Source organism: Pteropus alecto, unplaced genomic scaffold (assembly GCF_000325575.1).
Source record: "Pteropus alecto unplaced genomic scaffold, ASM32557v1 scaffold28, whole genome shotgun sequence".
Classification (NCBI taxonomy): Eukaryota; Metazoa; Chordata; class Mammalia; order Chiroptera; family Pteropodidae; genus Pteropus; species Pteropus alecto.
In genome coordinates, this window is record NW_006441063.1 from 3979670 (window position 1) to 4000266 (window position 20597).

The 20597-nt window shown below is 36.6% G+C and overlaps 1 protein-coding gene across 4 annotated transcripts in view; it reads right to left on the reverse strand.

Annotated features, from left to right (window-relative positions):
• Positions 1-1275: 1275 nt before the first annotated feature.
• The window catches only part of PRRG1 (proline rich and Gla domain 1), an 87322-nt gene continuing 68000 nt past the window's right edge, over positions 1276-20597 (reverse strand). For all 4 annotated transcript variants that reach the window (XM_006918267.3, XM_015594379.2, XM_025051327.1 and 1 more), the window contains exon 4: positions 1276-5316. In XM_006918267.3, the coding sequence (XP_006918329.1) occupies positions 4831-5316 (486 nt within the window). In that variant the 3' untranslated portion in view covers positions 1276-4830. The remainder of the gene's footprint in view (positions 5317-20597) is intronic.

Below are 20597 nucleotides of genomic sequence, written 5' to 3' on the forward strand. Positions count from 1 at the left end.
AAAATCATAGAAATTGATAAAATAAAATTATTGAGAACGAAATGCCATGCAAAGTTTAAGGAAATAGCAGGTGGTAAGAATTACAGCAGAAAGATAAGCATTAGGGAAACTAGCTGGACAGCTGACGTTTTGGTCAATTCACAGTCAATTCTTTAAAAAAAAAAGCTCTCACTTTTAGGTATTTGATATATTTGGGCAAGGGAGTTAAAAGGATTAAACATAAGTCTTGTCCTCAAAGAGCTCAGGTATGTATAAAAAGGCTCAGAGAGAACTAGTCAGTGATTTCAAGGTGGGCCAAGAGATAGAAGAGTAGCTCTGGACCTTCCAACTTGAATTTTTCTGAAATACCTTAAGAATTTAAAAAAGGAAAAAGGCAAGTCCATATGGGCACAACCAAGTATGAAATTTTAAAAATTTAGCTATTATAACAGATGTGAGAATAGTGTTATCTTTAAGGAGATGGGTATAAGGGAGCCTTCTTGGGGTGCTGGAAATGTCTTGATCTAGGCATTGGGTTTCATGGATGTCTTAATCTCGAATTTGTTTTAGAAATCGCTATATATTTTTAAAAGTACCTTGTTATGATATTTTGGACAACTCTGGGGACTTATGCTTATAAAATGGATACTTAAGACTTATAATATATACTTAAATTCCTTGAATATAAGTAATTTTAATTTTTTAAACCATAAAGATCAAGTTATATTTACATTTGCTTGATTAATGTCACATCAGCTTTTAGTTTTTGAGATAACTACACTTAAGAAGCTGCCCTGTGGTCTCAAGTGTTTCCATTTTGTGCTTTCCTTTCTCATCTTCTAAACGTCAAATGTAAGCTGTTCTGCTGAGGAAAAAAACAGCTCCTTGGTATCTGCAGACAACACCATTACCAGTACTTGACAGAATACACTATAAAAGGGAGCTCAGTTGATCCCTTTGGAGCAAGTGTTCCCAACTTGTATCATGTCAGCATCATTCAAAAGTACTACAGAAATTTCTTTCTTGCTGAGAACACCCTGAGGTTTTCATCAGATAATTTTTGATTCTTAACTGAGCAATATTCCCTAAGTTTGTAAGAAAAAAAATAAAAACAATTTTACCTAGTTAAAAAACACACACACACACACACACACACAGTAAGAGCTTATGCAGCATGTTTGTCACCTAACCATAATATAATAATTAACATACAGTAGAAGAAATCTGTTGGATTTAAAAAATAGCTTTATTTAGCATACCAAAAACATAGAAACATAAGAAAAACCTTACCCAGTATAAACGTAAAAAGTTAAATACCATAATTTAATGTAAACCAAGTGTTTAAAAATGTGAAACAAAATACATGCTATTTACACAGAACCAAGTTAAAGCTATCTCCACAGTTATAGTATCAGATCATCAATCATCAAATCATCATTAACAACGAATCAAACAAATCAAGCATCTGTATCTGTACTGATCAAAAGGGAAAGAAGAAATCATTTAATTTACTTTAAACAGATAGATTTCATTGTGACATTCAAAGCAGGGAGGCAGAAAGTGCCATTTCTAGGATTCCAGACACAGCCACTGCATGTGGAGGTTTGGAAACTATTCCACTGGAAGACCATTAAGCCATTCTTTCATTTAAATGCAAATTGGTTGATTCGATTTAGTTACTGCTTAAGAAAGGTACTAAATATATTTGCAAAAATAAAACTTTATTAAAAATGATCAAAGGTGAATGTAATATCAATCAGGTAAGAAAGGCAAAAGCATAAAAAATATATATTATTCCAGACAGCCCCTTTAATTATAACAATGTTAAGAAACTTGGTTTATAAAGCCAGATAGGATAGCAAAAGGGTTTTTAAAAATGTAAAACCCCAACCAAAATCCAACCAAACCAAACAAACCTAAGAGAATGCTTCTTGAAGAAAGTGGTATTTTGTTTATTCTGGTATCATGACACAAATGCTGCCAGACCAATGGCTGATACCAGTTATCACAATGAAGTAGAGCATTTTCTTTGACCAACACTCTTAAAAAGCTGTAGTCATTGATCAGTTTAAGTATTTGCCTTTTGTTTCAAGGACCAACATTCCTTATTATACTGCAATTCAGGTATCTCTAAGAGGCAGCATTAATTCCAATATCAGGAGTTTAAAATATAAAATAAAGTTGCAAGAATATATACTTAATAATAAAACATTCTGCTCCTTTGTCTAATCCTGTGATTCTCAAACTTTTGGTCTCCAGACCCCTTCATACTCTTAAAATTTACTGGGGATCCTGGACACCAAACAGCTTTTGTTTATGGTGTTGACATCTATCAGTATTGCCATATTAGAAAATAAAATTGAAAATTTTAAAGTATTTATCCATTCAAAAATTAAAAAGTCCATTACATGCTAACATAAGATTTAAATTTTTTAAAAATATTTTTTAAATCAGAAAAAAAGATCTGTGGGAAGATGGTATCGTTTTACATTTTCAATTCCTTTTCAAGAGAGTGAAAAGACAATATCTTTGTATTATGAAAATAGTTTTGATCTCATGGAAAGGCTCTCAAGGACTCCCAGGGGTTCTGTTCATGGGCTACACTTTTGAAAACTGCTGGTTTAATCTAAGGCCTGATATTAAAGACCTAAAAAATTCACACAGAAGGAGCCTTACTTTTCATTTAAAAATAAACCAAAATAAACACACACATACACACGTCATTGGATCAAACAGTCCCACTTTCAGCTTTAATTGGAGCCAGTGATCACCACGTACCCATGGCCAAATTCAAAACCATTTATGCTAAGGCCAAGGTCAAGAGTTACTCATTTTTAGCTCACGAAAGCTACAAAACCTAACTAAACATACACATCTTAGTTCCCTTTCTAATATTTTGCTTAATCCTGTTTGTGCTAAGCTGGCTGGCATCTTTAAGTTGGCACAGCCTTGGTATAGAGCAGAGAATGACAGAACTTTAATAACCCACAACTTCAGATTAGGAACATGTTAGCCACTTATGGAGCAGACTACTCTATTTCTCACTATGTGAAAACTCTAATAGGTTTTAGGGAAACAGGAAGAAAACTCTTCTTTAAGCAATATAAGAACAATGCTATGACCATACACTTAGATGACTTCACATCTTACAGATTACTTTCACATACACCATCTCATTAGATCCTTTTGAAGCCACTGGAGATGGGTAAGACAAATGATCTTATCACTGTTTCAGAATTCAGGAATTTGAGGGTCAGGTATGGGTCTTTCCCCAGGTACCATAGCAATTATGTTGCAGAATGGGATTAGAATTCACTTCATCTGACCCCTAGTTCGGGATTCTCCCCAGCGTTTCCCCTTCCTTGGGTTCTAGGGCAAGATTGAGGAAGGGGTCAGTGGGGATAGAGACAGAGGCAGCACGGTATGACACTTCTGAAATCTGCATTCTATCTGCCTCGTCAACCATTTTGTCCAACACTAAGGAGGCTTGGGAGTGGCAGACACATTTCCCTAACTGATGTAATGAATTTTTCATCAGTGCATATATTATGGAACTTCATACGAAAACAACTGTCTTACTTTTTCTTTCTGAGCCAGTTTATGTTGGCAGTTCATTCACAGCCTGTTCTCTGTTCCAAGGGAAAAGTACAAATCTTGTAGTTAAAAAAGTCTGATGAAAATACAAAAATGAAATAGCAACAATAATGAGATCTGTGTGAAGCTAATATAACTAGATTTATTGTGCACCTGGCACAACAGACTTTGCAATCTTCCTCCACCAACTGGAGAGCAATATAAAAATCACAGTTCTTAATTTAATGGCGAATTGCCTCCTAATCATCTTGAGGCAAAGATTTCAATCTATATAAAAACATTAGGAAAATAATTTTAAGAATCTTAGCTAAATTCTTAGGTGCTCGAAGATTCTGTGGTGGTGAGTGAGGGAATAAACAGTAGAATAAAAGACCATGAAACAGTGAGAAGAAAATAATTATTGTCGCCAGTGAGCAAAGGAGAAATCTTTATCTGTTCCCTATTATTAATACATAGATCTACTTTAGAAATTATTCTGTTGCCAGGAAATCCTCCCCACTAAGATGTTAATACAAATAGCATGAAACATCCAAAGATAATAAGCAAGCGCTGCTTAATTTGGGGAGGGGAATGCACTCAACAAAAAAAATCTCTCCTACAAAATTAGCCAAATGCCATTAATGACTGATGATTTTCTAGCTATACACTAAAGGCAAGTTATTTACTGTGCCTTCTCTCTGTCTCTTTCTGAGATGTTTCTAAAATCGAGATGGACTTTTTTTTTTCCTTTTAAGGTAGATGAAGAAAGAGGAGGTTAACAAAAGCCAGTAAGAATTAGAAAACATGCTAAATTCATCTTTTCAAAATGTAACAGCATATTGCTATCTATTACACAAAATGTTGGTGCCTTTTTTCCCCCTAGTTTTGGTGAGTAATGTTCTCTTTACAGGTGATTCAAACAGAAGTTAATGGCTTTTTAAGACAGTTGCACATATGCTGGGTTGATGTACACACACATGCCACGTATGTATTTATACATGAATACACATATATACACATACACACATATATGTATAACTCATCAAATTACATGAAGACCTCCACTGTTTTTCCCTCTTCATGTATTTCCATTAGCAAAAATGAGCATAGATAATGATTTTATAGTAGGAAACAAAATTAATGAAACAAATCAGAAAATGTGAAGTGGTATGCTGTCAGAGTCCAATAAGTCAATGCACAGTTATGTAGTGGTAAAGTGCTAGAAAGTTCTTTCATTAGTATTTTAAAAACGATTATAGTAGAAAGAAGTCTGCAGTTTCATTTGATGGTGGTGGCCATAGGCACCATAGGAATGGCACAGGCTGCATTGGAGCTGATGATGTCCTCATACTCTGGCGGTGGGTCTAAATGAGGTTCTGTTTCACTACTCTGAAGGTTCACCTGGCCAGTGGCTTCCTCATAGGTTGGTGGAGGGTCACAGTTGGACAGGCGAGTGGAGACAGAATCTGAGCGCCCAACTACATAATCTAGAAAGCCTGGCGACAATCCACTGCTATCGAACACTTCATCCGGTGGAAGGGACGGATCAATAATATTAAGGTGCTCAGGGAAAGGGATGTGGCTTTCGGTCACTGTTTGTCTGTGAGTTTTGTTTCTTAAGAAGCATCTCCAGACCAGGAAAACGACAAGGAGAATAAAGAAGAGGCTAAAGATTAATGGAAAAGTAAGGTAAAATTGAAACCAGTCACTTCCTCTGTTACTCTCTCCTTGTTGCGCTTTTGTGTAGGTGTTCCAAAACTCTTTCTGAAAATAAAAGACAAAATAAATTGAAAATCAGTATGATCGAAAGATGTAAACTATCACATGAACAAATGTCTAGATTCTATCAACATAATGAACAAAATCCCCAAATCAGATTTCTGGATTGAACAACCTACAGCCTATATTTTCCACGACAAAAAAATTACAAGTAAATTATGGTGCTCACTCTGGAGCCTTCCTAAAAGAGTCAGAACAAAAATTTTTTTATAGACTTGCAGTTATTAATATTTTCAGCTATGACATTTTTTTTCCCTTATAGAAATAATTTTTTTTATTTTCAAAGACAGTTGACATACATTATATTAGTTTCAGGTATCTATCAGTGATTAGACATTTGTTTATTTATTTATTTATTTATTTATTTATTTCCCCTACCTGAGGAGATACATCAGAAAAAATTACTAATAACTATATGAGAGTTTACTGCCTATGATTTCTTCTAGAAATTTTATGGTTTTGGGTTTTATTTTTAAGTCTTTAATTCATTTGAGTTTATTCTTCTATATAATGTAAGAAAGTGGTCCAGTTTCATTTATTTGCATGTATCTGTTCAGTTCCCGACCCTGCTTAGCTTCCAAGATCAGACGGGATCAGACTTGTTCAGGGTAGCATGGCCGTAGACTGATTAGACATTTGTATACCTTACAAAGTGATCACCCCTAAAAGTCTAGTACCTATCTGACACCATACATAGTTATTACAATATTATTGACTATGCTATACTTTACATCCTGTGACTGTTTTTCTAATGGGCAATTTGTACTTCTTAATCTCTTCACCCATCTCCCCAAACCTCCCATCTAGCAACCATCAATTTGATCTCTATACCTGAGTTTGTTTCTGTTTTGCTTGTTCATTTATTTTGTTTTTTAGCTTCCACATTAATGAAATCACATGGTATTTGTCTTTCTCTGATTTATTTCACTTAGCATAATACCCTCTGGGTCCGGATGTCGCAAATGGCAAGATTTCATTCTTTTTTATGACCAAGTAATACTCCATTGTGTATATGTATCGTATCTTCTTTCTCCATTCCTCCATCAATGGACACTTAGGTTGCTTCCATATGTTGGCTATTGTAAACAATGTTTCAATGAACACAGGGGTGCATATATCTTTTTGAATTTATGTTTTGGATTTCTTCAGATAAATACCCAGAAGTGGATTTGCTGGTTCTATTCTTAATTTTTTGAGGAACCTCTATATTGTTTTCCATAATGGCTGTACCAATTTACATTCCAACAGTGTATGAAGGTTCCCTTTTCTCCACATCCTCTCCAATACTTATTATTTCTTGTCACATTTTGATGATAGCCATCTAACAGGTGTGAGGTGATATCACATTTGTGCTTTTCATTTCCCAGTAATTGGTAATATCGAGTATCTTTCAACTTGCCTGTTGGACATCTATATGTCTTCTTTGTAAAAATGTCTATTCAGATCCTCTGCCCATTTTTTAATCAGGTTTTTTTAAATTGTTGTTGAGATGTATGAGTTCTTTATATATTTGGGATATTAAACCTCTTATTGGATGTATAATTTGCAAATTATCTTTTCCCATTCACTAGGTTGCCTTTTCATTTTATTGATGGTTTCCTTTGCTGTGCATAGGAGCTTTTGTTTGATGTGGCTTCATTTATTTTTGCTTTTGTTTCCCTTGCTATTGTAGTCAAACCTACACAAATATTACTGAGACCAATGTCAAGAAGCTTACTATTTTCTTCTATGTATTTTATAGTTTTTGGTCATGTTCAAGTCAATACCATTTATTGAAGAGACTTTGCTTTCTCCGTTGTATGTTCTTTACTCCTTTGTTGTAAATTAGTTGTCCATATATGTATGGGTTTATCTCTGGGCTCTCAATTCTGTTCCACTGATCACTGTGCTCTCTTTCTGTCAATACCATGCTTTTGTTTACTGTAGTTTTGCAGTATAGTTTGAAATCAGGGAGTGTGATGCCTCTGGCTTTGTTCTTTTTATCTCAGGATTGCTTTGGCTATTCAAGGTCTTTTATAGTTCCATAATACTTTAGAACTTTTGGTTCTATTTCTGTGAAAAATGCCATTGATAGAAGTTGTATTGAATCTGCTTTATGTAATATGGACATTTTAACAATGTTAATTCTTCCAATTCATGAGTCTTGAATAGCTTTTCATTTCTTTGTGTCTTCTTCAATTTCTTTCAACAATGTGTTATAGTTTTCAGTGTACAGGTCTTTCAGCCCCTTGGTTAAATTTATTCCTAGGTATTTTATTCTTTTTGATACAGTTGTAAATGGGTTTGTTTTCTTAATTTGTCTAATTTTTCACTTTAGTGTATAGAAACAACAGATTTTTGTATACTGATTTGACACCTTGCAACTTTACTGTATTTATTATTTTTAATAGTTTTGTGTGTGTGTGTGTGGAGTCCTTTTAGGGTTTTCCATATGTAAAATTATGACATCTGCAAATAATGAGTTTTACTTCTTCCTTTCCAATTTGAATGCCTTTTATTTCTATTTCATGCCTGACTGCTCTAGCCAGGACTTCCCGTACTATGTTGAATAAAAGTAGTGAGAATGGGCATCCTTGTCTCGTTCCTGATCTTAGAGGAAAAGCTTTCAGTTTATTATTGAGTATGACACAAGCTGTCAGTTTGTCACATGTGGCATTTATTTTGTTTAGGTACTTTCCTTTTACACTCATTTTATTGAGTGGGGTGTTAATGTCCCCCTACTATTATTGCATTGCTGTGAATGTCTCCTTTTAATTCTGTTAATAGTTGCTTTATATATTTTGGTGCTCTTATGCTGCTTATGTACACACTGATGAATGTTATGTGTTGTTGATGAATCGTTCCCTTTATCATTATATAATGTCCTTCTTTGGCTCCTATTACCTTTTTTGGCTGAAGTCTGTTTTGTCTGTTGGCTACCGTTTGCTTAGAGTATCATCTTCCACCATTTTGCTTTGAGCCTATGTTTGCCTTTAGAGCTCAGATGAGGTCATTACATAGTTGGGTCTTGTTTTTTAATCCATCTAGCCACTCTGTGACTTTTGATTGGTGAGTCTATTCCACTTACATTGAGGGTAATTACTGATATATGAGGGCTTACTACTGCCATTATATCTTTTGTTTTGTTTGCTCTATATCTTCATTGTTTATTTTCCCTTGTATTTCTGTTTGCCATTTTAGTTTGGTGATTTTCTATGACTTTTTCTCAGTTTCTTCTTTTTTGTCTTTGCTCTAGATTTTGTTTTGTGGTTACCATGTGTGTAAAATGTCTCATAGATAAAATTGTCCTTTTTCTGCTAATAGTGTCTTATCTTCATTTGCCTATAAAGTTTCTGCCCTTTTCTTTCTCTCCTTTTATATTTTTGCTGTCACAAATTGTCCCTTTTTCTGTTGTGAGTTTGTTAACAAATTAAAATAGTTATTTTAATTTTTCCCTCAACCTTTATGTTAAACTTTAGTGATTAATATCGTATTCTGAAGTAACTTTGCAATTTTCTGATTCTCTATATTACATTATTCAAAGTTTTGTATACTTTTCCGTTTTCATTTCAGGTAAAGGAGCTCCTTTCGACATTTCTTGTACGGTAGGTCTAGTAATGGTGAACTCCCTCAGCTTTTGTTTGTCATGGAAACCTTTATTTCTCCACATCTAATGGATAACTTTGCTGGATATTCTTAGCTGGTGATTTATATCTTTCAATATTTTGAATATGTCATTCTTTTCTCTCTTGACCTGTAGAGTTTCTGCTGAAACGTGCTAATAACCTAATGGGGGTTACCTTTTTAGGTTACTGACTTTTTTCCCCCTGGCTGCCTTTAAAATTCTTTATCATTGACTTTTTGACAATTTTAGTGTGTCTTGGAGAAGGTCTTTTTGCATTGAGGTAATTAGGTGTCCTGTCAGCTATTTCTTTAAATAAGCTCTCTTCTCCCTTCTCCTTTTGGGATACCGGTACATTATCCTTATGTTGCTTTTCCTAATGGAGTTGGATAGTTCTCTTAGAGTTTCTTCATATTTTTAAGATCTTAGTTCTCCTCTTCCACCTGAATCATCTCTAGATTCCTATCTTTGAGCTCACTAATTCTCTCTTGGCTTTATTTCCACTGCTTTCTAATTCATTCTTCATCTCATTTCTTGAGTTCTTTAGCTCTATAATTTCTGTTTGGTTCTCTTTTAGAGTTTCAATCTCTTTGGTAAAGTACTCATTCATTTTATTCCTTAGTTCATTAAAATGTCTTTTGGAATTTTCTTACAGCTTGTTGAGATTCTTCATGACAACTATTTTGAATTCTCTATCAGATTGCAAACTTCCATAACTTTAAAATTAGTTTCTGGAGAACTGTCCATTTCTGTTGGTGGTACTATATCACTGTACTTTTTTCATAGTGTTTGATGAATTGTTCCTCTTCTGGCATATCTAAAGTAGCAAACACCTGAGTTGACTCTACTTATATTTGAGAGCTAGCACTTTTCACCCTCCACTGCCTTTGCCATTGGTATCACTGGTGCCTTTGTCGCTGCTTGTACCTCTGAGGTCATTGGTGCCTTGCTGTCAGTCTTGCAGGGTTGTGAGTGCCATCGCTGTTCCTGCAGCCTCAAGTTGTAAGCACAGCTGCTGTTGGGTGCAGCCCCCACTGGTGGGACAGCTGAGGTTGCAGGTGCTACTGCCATGGTGTGGTACCTGGGGTGCGGGTGCAGCCATAGTTCCTGGAACCTCAGGTCATGCACTCTGCCACCGCTGCTCCTCTGGTTCCACCCACTCCATGAGGTCCAATCTGCCCACCTTCAGGTATACGGATCTTTTGGGCATCCTGGTGTGTTGTACAGAGGATCCTATGTTTGGCTATAGATGTCCTACTGGTTGTAATTTAAAGGTGAGAGACAAAGGAATGACTCATTTTCCCATGATACTGACATCACTCCTAGGAAATTTTTTTTTTATCATGTTCTTATGGAGCCCTACCAAGTATCTCATTTGTACTCAATTTTCTTTTATCTGCAGATGAGGATTTCCCCTCTTAATTCCTAATCTCTTAGATCACCATCTCCTTTTCCCCCATTTAATTTTATCTAAAAAAAAAGAATATATGTGATTTCAAATAATTACATAATGCTAACCTTGGATAAACACATTAAAAAGTGGCTCTTTTATATTATCCACATCACTTTGGGATAACCAAGCATTAATAATGCACATGAAAATGATTTCTTTTTATGGCTGATTGGTATAATTCAATTTCTTTGGTTTCTTTGACATGATTAAATAAAAAAACCTACACACTAAAATCAGATTTTTATTCTGAATGGTTAAAAACAAAACTTAGACAAAAATAGTTACAAAATCAGATTTTTACTTTACCTATACTAACTCAATCCTTAACTCAAGCCGCAGCCAATAATGAAGATATTAATTACCATCCCCACTTGCAGATGAAGAAATGGAGATTCAGAGAGCTTATCTAATAATAAACCCAGGGCATTTAACACATAGATGTTGGAGCTGGGATTTGAACCCAAGAGGCCTGGCATCAGAGCAAACCAAAAAACAATCTGCTTTGATGTGTAAGACATTTTGAACCTGTCTGGCTATTTTCTTAGAAAATTCTATCTTCCAGTCATGTTAAATATGTAGTCAAAAGTGAGCTGGCTCATTTCATAAATTAAATAATTTCAATTAAAGTAACATTTATCTGACAGAAAGGTACTTAAATGACAGATTTCTTTGGGAACTAGACTTATTTGTTCTTTAGGCCAGAGATCAGATGAAAATTCACTTGAAATCAAAACTAATATAATTGTCATTCAAACAAATAAACCCAGTTTATGTCTTCGTAAGCTATTTAAATAGTTCTTTATCTTACTGAAAGAAGCCAAAAGATACTCAAGAATAGTAAATGATTCCAAGACTTGGTAAAGCAGTGTTTTAGAGGGAATGAAAATTTGTTTAATGACAAAAAAATCTCATTAAAGGGTCTCAGTAGTTTTAGATAAGGCTAAAATTATACAAATAATAAATGCAATCTGAATGTGCCAGAGAGGTCTGAACCATTTCAGAGATAAAAACCCCAAGAAGTAGATGTTTCATTACAGTAGGTGAGTTTTAGAACAAACAATATTAGTTGTTCCTTTACAAAATATGTGTTTTTCTGTTTTTAATTTTTTCACTGCTGTTTTTTTTTTTATTGGAATTTGAGTGACTCAAGGCCTGAAGGATCTTATTCATAATTCAGAGTGGGGCTGAGAATATTTTACAATCTTTGATTAATTAGCTCATAACCAACCTAGTGAACTTTGGAAATGGGTGATGTTTCCAGTGAGTTTGTGTTGCTGAGGAGGGCCCAGCAGCATCTATATCCAGCACTCACATGGCTTCCTCCTTTCCTTGGACAGGCATGACAGAGAAGGGAAGGAAAGACTGTAGGAGATGAGGGATAAAAGCCGCAATCCTAACCTGAAAAGCTGCCTAGTTGAGAACAAGTTGGGACATTCCAGGAAGAGGTTGTTCAAAATTTTTAAGATTCTTTATCAAGATGGATATTCTGAGGAAAATGGCTGGAATGACATAAGTCACTAACATCTTTGTGTTAATTCCTTTGTCCACAGGGTAGAAATATGTAGATATAACTTTGAGAAATTTAAAGATAAAACATTTGTATATTACTATGCAAAAAGTAAGGCATTATTTTGAAAACTGCCACTAGAGTATAGACATGTTGCCAAGAAACAACATTTATGCTGAGTATAATGTCAATTTATTTTACAATAAATTAAAAAAATAGATAGCTGGAAGATGAAGAAGAATGTGTGCTTTTATTGTGTCTTTTTAAAAATAATTACGATGACTATTATTTTGCAAGGCGGCAGGCACACAGCTTACATAAAGTAAAACCTCTACAGTTTAGATACAGTCATTTAGAAACTGTTAAGATTTGGATTCAGCATACTTGAGGGGAAAATTGATAGCTGTACTGGAGTAAGAGGCAGCAAGAGCAATTTCAAGTCCAAAAATATCTTTCATGACCAGTATTAAAAACTGACTGCTAAAAATTCATTCTTTCAAGGTTCTGGTATAAGACAGCAACATACAAACATCCTGAACTTAACTCCTCACATGGACATACCAAATCTATAGCTACATATGGAACAAATTTCTGTGAAAAAACAAAACAAAACAAAACAAAACCTAAGAATTACCTGAGCAACTCTTACACATTGGGTAAAAGGAAAAAAAAAATAACCCAAACATCAAGCAGGTAAGAGAGTCTAAGTAAGACACGATCTCTCTATAAATCCAACACTCAATGCGGTGTAGTGTCCCATAATCAATAGGAAACTCAAAACCACAAGCTTCTCCCTGAACAGCAAAGGGTTTAAATCCCACATCAGGCACCCCAACTTTTAAGACCTTTACCTGAAAGATGAGACCCCAAAACATCTAGCTTTGAAAGCCAGTAGTGCTCACTGCCAGGAGAGCCACAAGGCTATAGCAAACTGAGAAATGGTCCTTAAAGGATTCATGTGAGCAGATTTGCCTAGCACCAAAAGCCAGCTGAAAGGCACCCAGACTTTGTGTGAAAAAGGTTTACTTGCTTACCTTAAAGCATGGGCCTGAGGGGCAGGCATTTAATTTAACATACATATAGTGGCTTACTGAAGTACTCTCTTGGGACAGCGGACAGCAGGTGTCATCTTTGCACTCTCCCTTTGCCTTGTTTCAGCTCACTAGTATCTCCCAGAAAGGAGCTTGTACCCTCATCTGGCACACTGATTTTTGCAGCTGCCACCCAGTGAACACCTTTAGGTCACCTGGCTCTGGTGGCCAGTGGGGCTGATGCTCACAGGTCCATACAGGACTGTAACCAACTGAGAAAAAGTTCTTAACCAGCAAGACTCAACAAACTGAAGTGCTAAGTCTTTCTGTAAAAGAGACCTATTAGCTTATCTTCATAGCTGCAGCCTGAGGGTGTTTAAACAATTAAACACACATCTAAGGGCTGACCTTCCAAAACCTTCCAAAAGCCAGATGCTATCTTCGAGCTCTCCCTCTGCCATGCTCCAGAACATCAGTTTCTCCCAGAGTGGAGATTGTACATGTGTCCAGTGCTCATTTTTTGGGGGGCTAGGGGATGCGTAAGATTACCTGGCTCTGGAAGCCAGCAAGGTTCGTGTTTGTGGGTCCCATGGGACTGTAACAAACAGAGAGACAGTTCTGGGCAGGTTACCACCCCTAGGCACAGTGTAGAGAGCATATACAAACAGACCCCTAGACTTTCTATAAATAAGGCCTATTTGATTGTCCTCTACAGTTTCCACTTGAGAGGTATGCTTCTGGTTTGAAACATACCTAGGGGCCTAGTGAAGGCTCTCCAGGGACAGAGGCCAGTGGATGCCATCTTTGCGCTATCCCTTTGCTTTGCTCCAGGTTGCTGTAGCTCCCAGAAAGGAGCTTGTACCCTTGTATGGTGCCATGATTTTTGTGGCTGCCACAGAGGGGAAACCTCAATATCACCTTGCTCTGGTGGCCAGCAGAACTTGAAGTATGGTCCCATAGGGCTGTATATATTTGCATTCTTTAAAAAGCTGCAGCATAAGGCTCTCGATTCCAATCAGCTTGAATCTAAGCGCTGTTTGACATCTTCCCCTTTAAGATACTGACATATCTTGGCACACCCTCAACTACTAGGAGGCACTAAAATTAAAATAGGCTGCTTAGACAATCACAAAACTTTGACAGATAACCAAGAGCTAGGACAGAAATGAATGATAAGGTTCATTTCCTACTGGAGGCCACACTTTCAAGGCTGGGAGGGGTGGCTGTTTCATCTAATGCATAGATACCAACACAGAGAGTCAAACAAAATGAAGAAACATAAGAATATGTTACAAACGAAAGAGCAAGATAAAGCCTCAGAAAAAGACTCTTATGAAATGGAGATGGGTGATTTACCTGATAAGGAGTTCAAAATAATGTTCATAAAGATGCTTAGTGAGCTTGAGAGAAGAACAAAGTGAGAACTTCAAAAAAGAGAAAATATAAGAAAGTATCAAATAGAAGTCAGAGCCGAAGAATACAATAACTGCACTGAAAAATATACTGGGGGTGGGGGTTAGGGTTAAAAAGTAGACTAGATGAAACAAAGAAAGGATCAGTGAACTCTTAGACTGAGTAGTAGAACTCACCTAATCAGAGCAGCAAAAAGAAAAAAAATAATTTGAAAAGTAAAGATAGCTTAAGTGACCTATGAGACAATATCAAGCAGACCAACATTTGCATTATAGGAATCCTGGATGGAGAAGAGAGAAAGGGACAGAAAATTTATTTGAAGAAATTATGGCTGAAAACTTCTCTAACTTGGGGAAGTCAACAGACATCCAGATGCAGAAAGCTCACAGAGTGATCTGATCATAAATTCTTAATTGGATAGGTCATGGTGGGTAGTCACACCCCAGGCATATAACTTCTTGAGTAAAAGAAATTATCTTTGCCTTAAGGAAGCCCTGCCCATTGTTTCTGTGCATATAGGTTAACACAACTTGAAATACCCTCTTTTAGATCCCTCCTTCTAACATATTACCACCCTTTTAGACCCCCTCTTTTTATAGTATGACCACCCTCAAGAGAGCACAAGATTTTAGCTATCCTGTAATTACTACAGATCATGAAAAGGGAACAATATTGCCACGACTGACTTAGATTAATTATGATTCACCTCTAGCAACTGGGTAGATCACAACTGGGTGCATTATTACAAATTAGGGTTCTCTTAGGAAGAAGGGGGTAAAATGGTTTTTAAAAGATCAGTAATCAATGGTGTCTACCACACATATCTTCATTAGCAACTCAGAATACATTAATTCAGGCAATTACTTTATTTTCTCCCCAAGAATATTGGTAGCAGAGCAATCCATAATCAAACTGTGTGAGCACAGAATTTCTAGGATAATGGAAATAATACAAGAGGTGGTAGTGTGGAGAAAGCAAACTGAATGGTGTATGCTGGAATAAAGTATCTTTTCATGGTAAATTGAGGAATACTAAAATTCCTAGTAGCTAATTATTTACTTCTGTTTTTGTCTAAACTAGAGTTTGCCTTGAATTTTAACATTTTAAAACAGGAAATAGCAAAGTGAAATGTAATGGTTTTAATGAAAAACTAATATAAATTCTAGGTTTATGGGGAATTATTATTTTTATTAGTTTATCTCATTTTAGTTTTTAGTATGCACCTGGATCTTAATAATGTAATCTAAGTAATAAAAACATATCTTTGTAAAATTGAAGTTTCATTAACTTTAAATAGAACTAATTCTTTCTCATCTCCTCTACTTCTTCAAACATTACTCTAGAATTATAATGAAACCTCATCAATTTATTTAGCTTAAAGACAACTTCCTTGAAAATGATCTCACCATCAAACCAAACAAGTTCAAAATTGTCTAAAGGTTCAAGTTGCCACTTCTCAGAAAATAACAAGAAATATCAGCCTATACCTATATTCCTTCCTAACTGGCCCAATTATATTGCAAGTTCTATTAGGTTTTCTTCTCTTCAAGACATCCTGCCTTGTGTTCCAAGAGTGTCAGCTCATGGTATGATGCTCCTGAGTACTAGATTAGGAATCAAAAAACACAAGTTTCAATTCCAGTCAGAAATCAAGCATATCATGGGTCTTTTTTGAGCTCATAGTATTGGTCTAAAGATGGAAATATCACCTGCTTTGCCTGTCCCAACTGGTGTTGTTCTAAAGCATTTTAAAACAGTAAAAATAAAAATCAGCTAAAAATAGGTACCAGCCACCATTTTTTCCATTTTGATCATATCTGGGCTTGAATTAGTATATTGTGATATGCCTTTATTAATAGCCTGATAAGAACCAGCATAAGAAGCCTAGAGGTAAACTGTTCCATTGTAAAAACCTCTGGCATAACCATCACCAGTTAAATTAGGAGGGAACTCTGTTCAGTGCGGAGGGAAGGGAGGGAAGACAGTGAATTTGGAGACTGGGTCCCATTTTGGTTTGCACCAATTGGTATCTTGTTATGGGAAAATGAGGAAGTCAACAACTTCTCTGGGGCTGTTACTTCCTTATTTGTGAAATGAAGAGCTTGACCTGTTTGATTTTCATGGACTCTATCAGTTATAAAGATGATTGGAGCCTATTCCATCAATCTTTCTTCAATAGAGAAATGGAAAGAAAAATCAGCCTTTAATCTATTCATGATGAGCCATGATTGGTAACAAATATTAGATTTGGGAATGAGATAATAACATTCAAATGATAATAATGCTATTTTAAAGTACGGCATCAGTGTAACCCTCTAAAGCATATCATTTAAGAAAAGGCTGATTGCTGTATGTGCAGTGGAGGAATAGATACCTTGTCTCAGCTTGACGGTACCCAAGACCTAGGGCTGACAATATAGGACTATCGCAAAGTTCCAATTTCCTTTGCCACTGATTTTACTGTACCTTGGAAGTGGCTTAACTGAATCTTATTTGTACAGTTACTGATACTCCAACCACGAGAGCTACCCATGTCAGAAGCCTTGCCCTGGGGGACTGTGCCCTAGCACAGTGGTGTGGTGGGGGAACCAGTGACAACTCCCAATATTAAAGGAATTGGCAGCTACCCACTTTAACAGAAATTGATTTACAGTAGTGGTCTCACCCAGATGGGAATCTCTGAAGAGTGGGCAGGGGTGATGAACCGTTGCTGTATTTTATCAAATATACCATGGATTGAACAACATGCTTTTTATGTATTAAAAAGAGAGGGGAAAAAACATGTTTTCAACTAATCCATGACATATCAGTGATTGTAAACTATACCTCAATTTTCAGAGAAGTTAAAATTTGAATAATCAGAGCATCGATGAAATACGGTAATATTTATTGGGTTTTGTCATCCACTTGTCCGAATACATTCATCAAAGTAGCTACTTTGTTTTTACTAGTCATAATTGTTTATACTTTTTCTGTTGGATATTGTGTCATTTTACTATACTTCAGCCTCATCCTAGAATGGATGGTTTGACTTTTTTCTTCTTTATTTTCCTTTTTTGGTGTATTAGGCTAAGGAACATAATTCCTTAGGTAACATGTAAACAAACCCTTGTTCTCTGAATTCATAGCTAATTTCCTCCTAGCATGCTATGGGAGGCATGCGACATCATCTTTCAGATGAAATGATACATTAAACATTTACCAAACAAAGTTTCTGGTCTGGAGTTCTGCTCAAATCCCAATTTAAATGTGAAGGTTTTATTCTTATCAATCCCACTGACCAACTGTAGCTCACTATTGGATAATATGAGCCCTTTATAACAATGACAATACTGCCCATCAAGCAGTCAAGCATCTCAAAGCAGCAGTGTGGTGGCTGATAGGGCCACTAGGATCACTAATGCACATGCGAGGTTGGCTTGTCACATTTTCATAGATTCAAAGTTACTGTTTAGACTCTAAGACTTTGAACTACTGAGGAGAGCTCCAAGAAATCCAATTATAGGGTACCTGCAAGAAAAGGTCACTGTCATTTTATTCCCTGAGTGGACATCCACTTAAGCAGTGGACTGGCTGATGCTTCACTCCTGCCCCATGTGCCCATATGAAAGACAGGGTGGACTTGAGGAAAAGAAAGGTAGAGAACAGGGTCAGCAATAGAGCAGACCCTTTCCAAGGATTAAAACGAGTTGTAAGAATTCCCCATAGGTTAAGTAGATACTGTGGAAAGCTTGAGCCATGTTGCTGTTACTCTGCCCCAGAGGGCTGTTTTCCAGGCAAAGGGCCCCAATAACAAGGGAGTGAGTTGTGCACGTTGGAATAAGAGCCAGCTAGGGAAGAAGGCAAGAGGCCAACACAGAGTTGTAACTCCTATTCCTGGAACTGTGTTGTAGGGAGACTTCTTCTAGGACCCCTTGAAGAACATGGTGGACCTACCACCCAACTTATAAATAGGCCCCCCCCAAAGAATTAGTGACAGCAAAGAAGGGGCTACAGCAATACCAGTTAAGTTACTGGCATCTGTCCCCTTTCCTCCTCCTTCTCCCCAGTCCTCAAAATACCAGAGGAGAGAAAAAGGGGAAAGGATAAGGGTTAAAGAGCAGATCATGCCCCTCTCCTCACTCCTCAGTCTTAAGGTCAAGGTCTAGCAGGAGCTGGAGGAGCAGAGGAGGAAAAGGTAAGCATAAAATAAATCCAACACTGAAGTTTTAAATGGAAGAGAGTGGATAGGAGTTTTTATGTCCTAAGTGTTTATAAAGGTATGAAATCTGCCTGTCTCTAAGGAACAGAAGTTTAGACTGTCACACTAGAGTGGCTACACAAGGCAAGGTCTTTTTAGACACATGATTCATCATTTATGTGACTTTAAATTCCAGTGCAAGAGTGCCATGGAACCTTTGGGATTCCACCAGATCTATTAGAAGAACTCTTTCTGGCAAATTAATTCTAACAAGGAGCACTGATGAGTTCAGTGCAATCATGGGTAAACAGTAGCATATCTAGAAGGTTAGACATTGCTGTCCACATATGAAGAGTTATATTAAAGCTATAGTGGAGATGATTCTATAAGTGATCAAAAATGGATCTGTCAGCCCCACCAGTAGCCAGTCTCTGAGGGTAGGTCTGAAAAAAATGAACGGGCACTGGAAGAGGAAACCTGCTGAGGTAACTTCAGGTCAAGGTTAACAGACTGCTGGCATGGGCAAGGGAGACTCACACTGGAGCCAAGTCCACTGCTTTGGGAATATACAGGCTGAAACCTTCCAAATTATGTTACTACCATAACCTGAAAAGAATAATTGAGACTACATAGGATTTATATTCTACAAAAGAGCACAACTGCCAGAGAATAAAGTTCACCACTAATTTAAAAATAACATCGACAATACAATCAATAAAAATTTACTTCAAATGATCACATAATGGAAAAAGTGATGCCTGCCTGTAGAAGTCAGACCTTCCTCATCTTTCCAGCAGCTCAGAATACCAACTGCATAAAATAACATAATGTAGCCTTGTTTAACTTATTCTCAAGAGGTCCCAAAAGAAGTAAAGAGGAAGCCTGTGGGAGCCCCAGGAAACCACCCCCATGTGGCTGAAGGGAGGAAATTTCATATGTAACTGCCCCAGGAGGGACTGGGATGAGTCTAGGGAAGGTACAGAAAGATTTGAATGGAAATGCATGGAGTATGGCTGGGGGATGACCACAGCACCACCCCATGTTTGACCCCTATATGTCTATACCCAGACTCAACTCCTACCTCCCTTCTTTCCTGAATTCCCTCCTCTCTCATAGGGCAAAGTTCTAAATCAGTGTCTCGGGTGCCATCAATGGATCATGAAAGACTAAGTGAAATAGGAGTTTTTCTAACAATGCTGAAGAATCTGAGTTTCTGCCTACAAGAGTGATGAGTAATCTCCAGGAAACTAATGACCAACTCTTAAATACCTCAGACATTGAGCATCTACTGTAATCGCTATCTCTTTACTTAAGATACCTTAAGTAAAGATACCTCTTGCGTGTTACCTCCTGCCATGGGCTTTGGATTTAGAGATTTCCAATGTAGTTTTTGTAACATATACTTGTATGAAGGGGCACTGCATATCTCTTTCTTCGATTTCTCTTTCAGCAATTTCCACACAAAACAAATTTAAATAGCAACACTTTGGAATGAAAGGTATTATCTAAAAAGGAATCTCTGGACTTAGATTTAAAACCCTTGGATATCAGTAGAACATGGAGTGCACAGGGAATATGATAAAGATTTGGGATGATGCACCCAGACAGGACAGTCATCCACACCTTCAGAAATACTACCCACTGCAAAGCTTTTTAAGTACTCCACTTTTAGTTGGACCATTTGCTATACAATCTAACAAAACGTTATCTACTGATCACCTACATTAAAATCCCCAAGATCGATCATTAAGGCTGGTTCCCTTGCCCCACTGAGATCTGTAGACCTTGGACTGCATTTTTAAAGTATTTTATTTTGAAATAATTTTAGATTTACAGCAAAGTTGCAAAGATAGTACAGAGCATTTCCCTGTACCCCTCTCATCCAGTCTCTCCTAATATTAGCATCTTACATTGGGATGGTATATTTATTATAATTAACGAATCAAAATTGGTCCATTACTATTAACAACAGATTTGGATTTCACTAGTTTTCCCATTAACGACCTTTTGTTCCAGAATCCAATCCACATTGCATTTAATCATCACGTCTCTTTAGTCTCCTCTGGTCTGTGAGAGTTTCT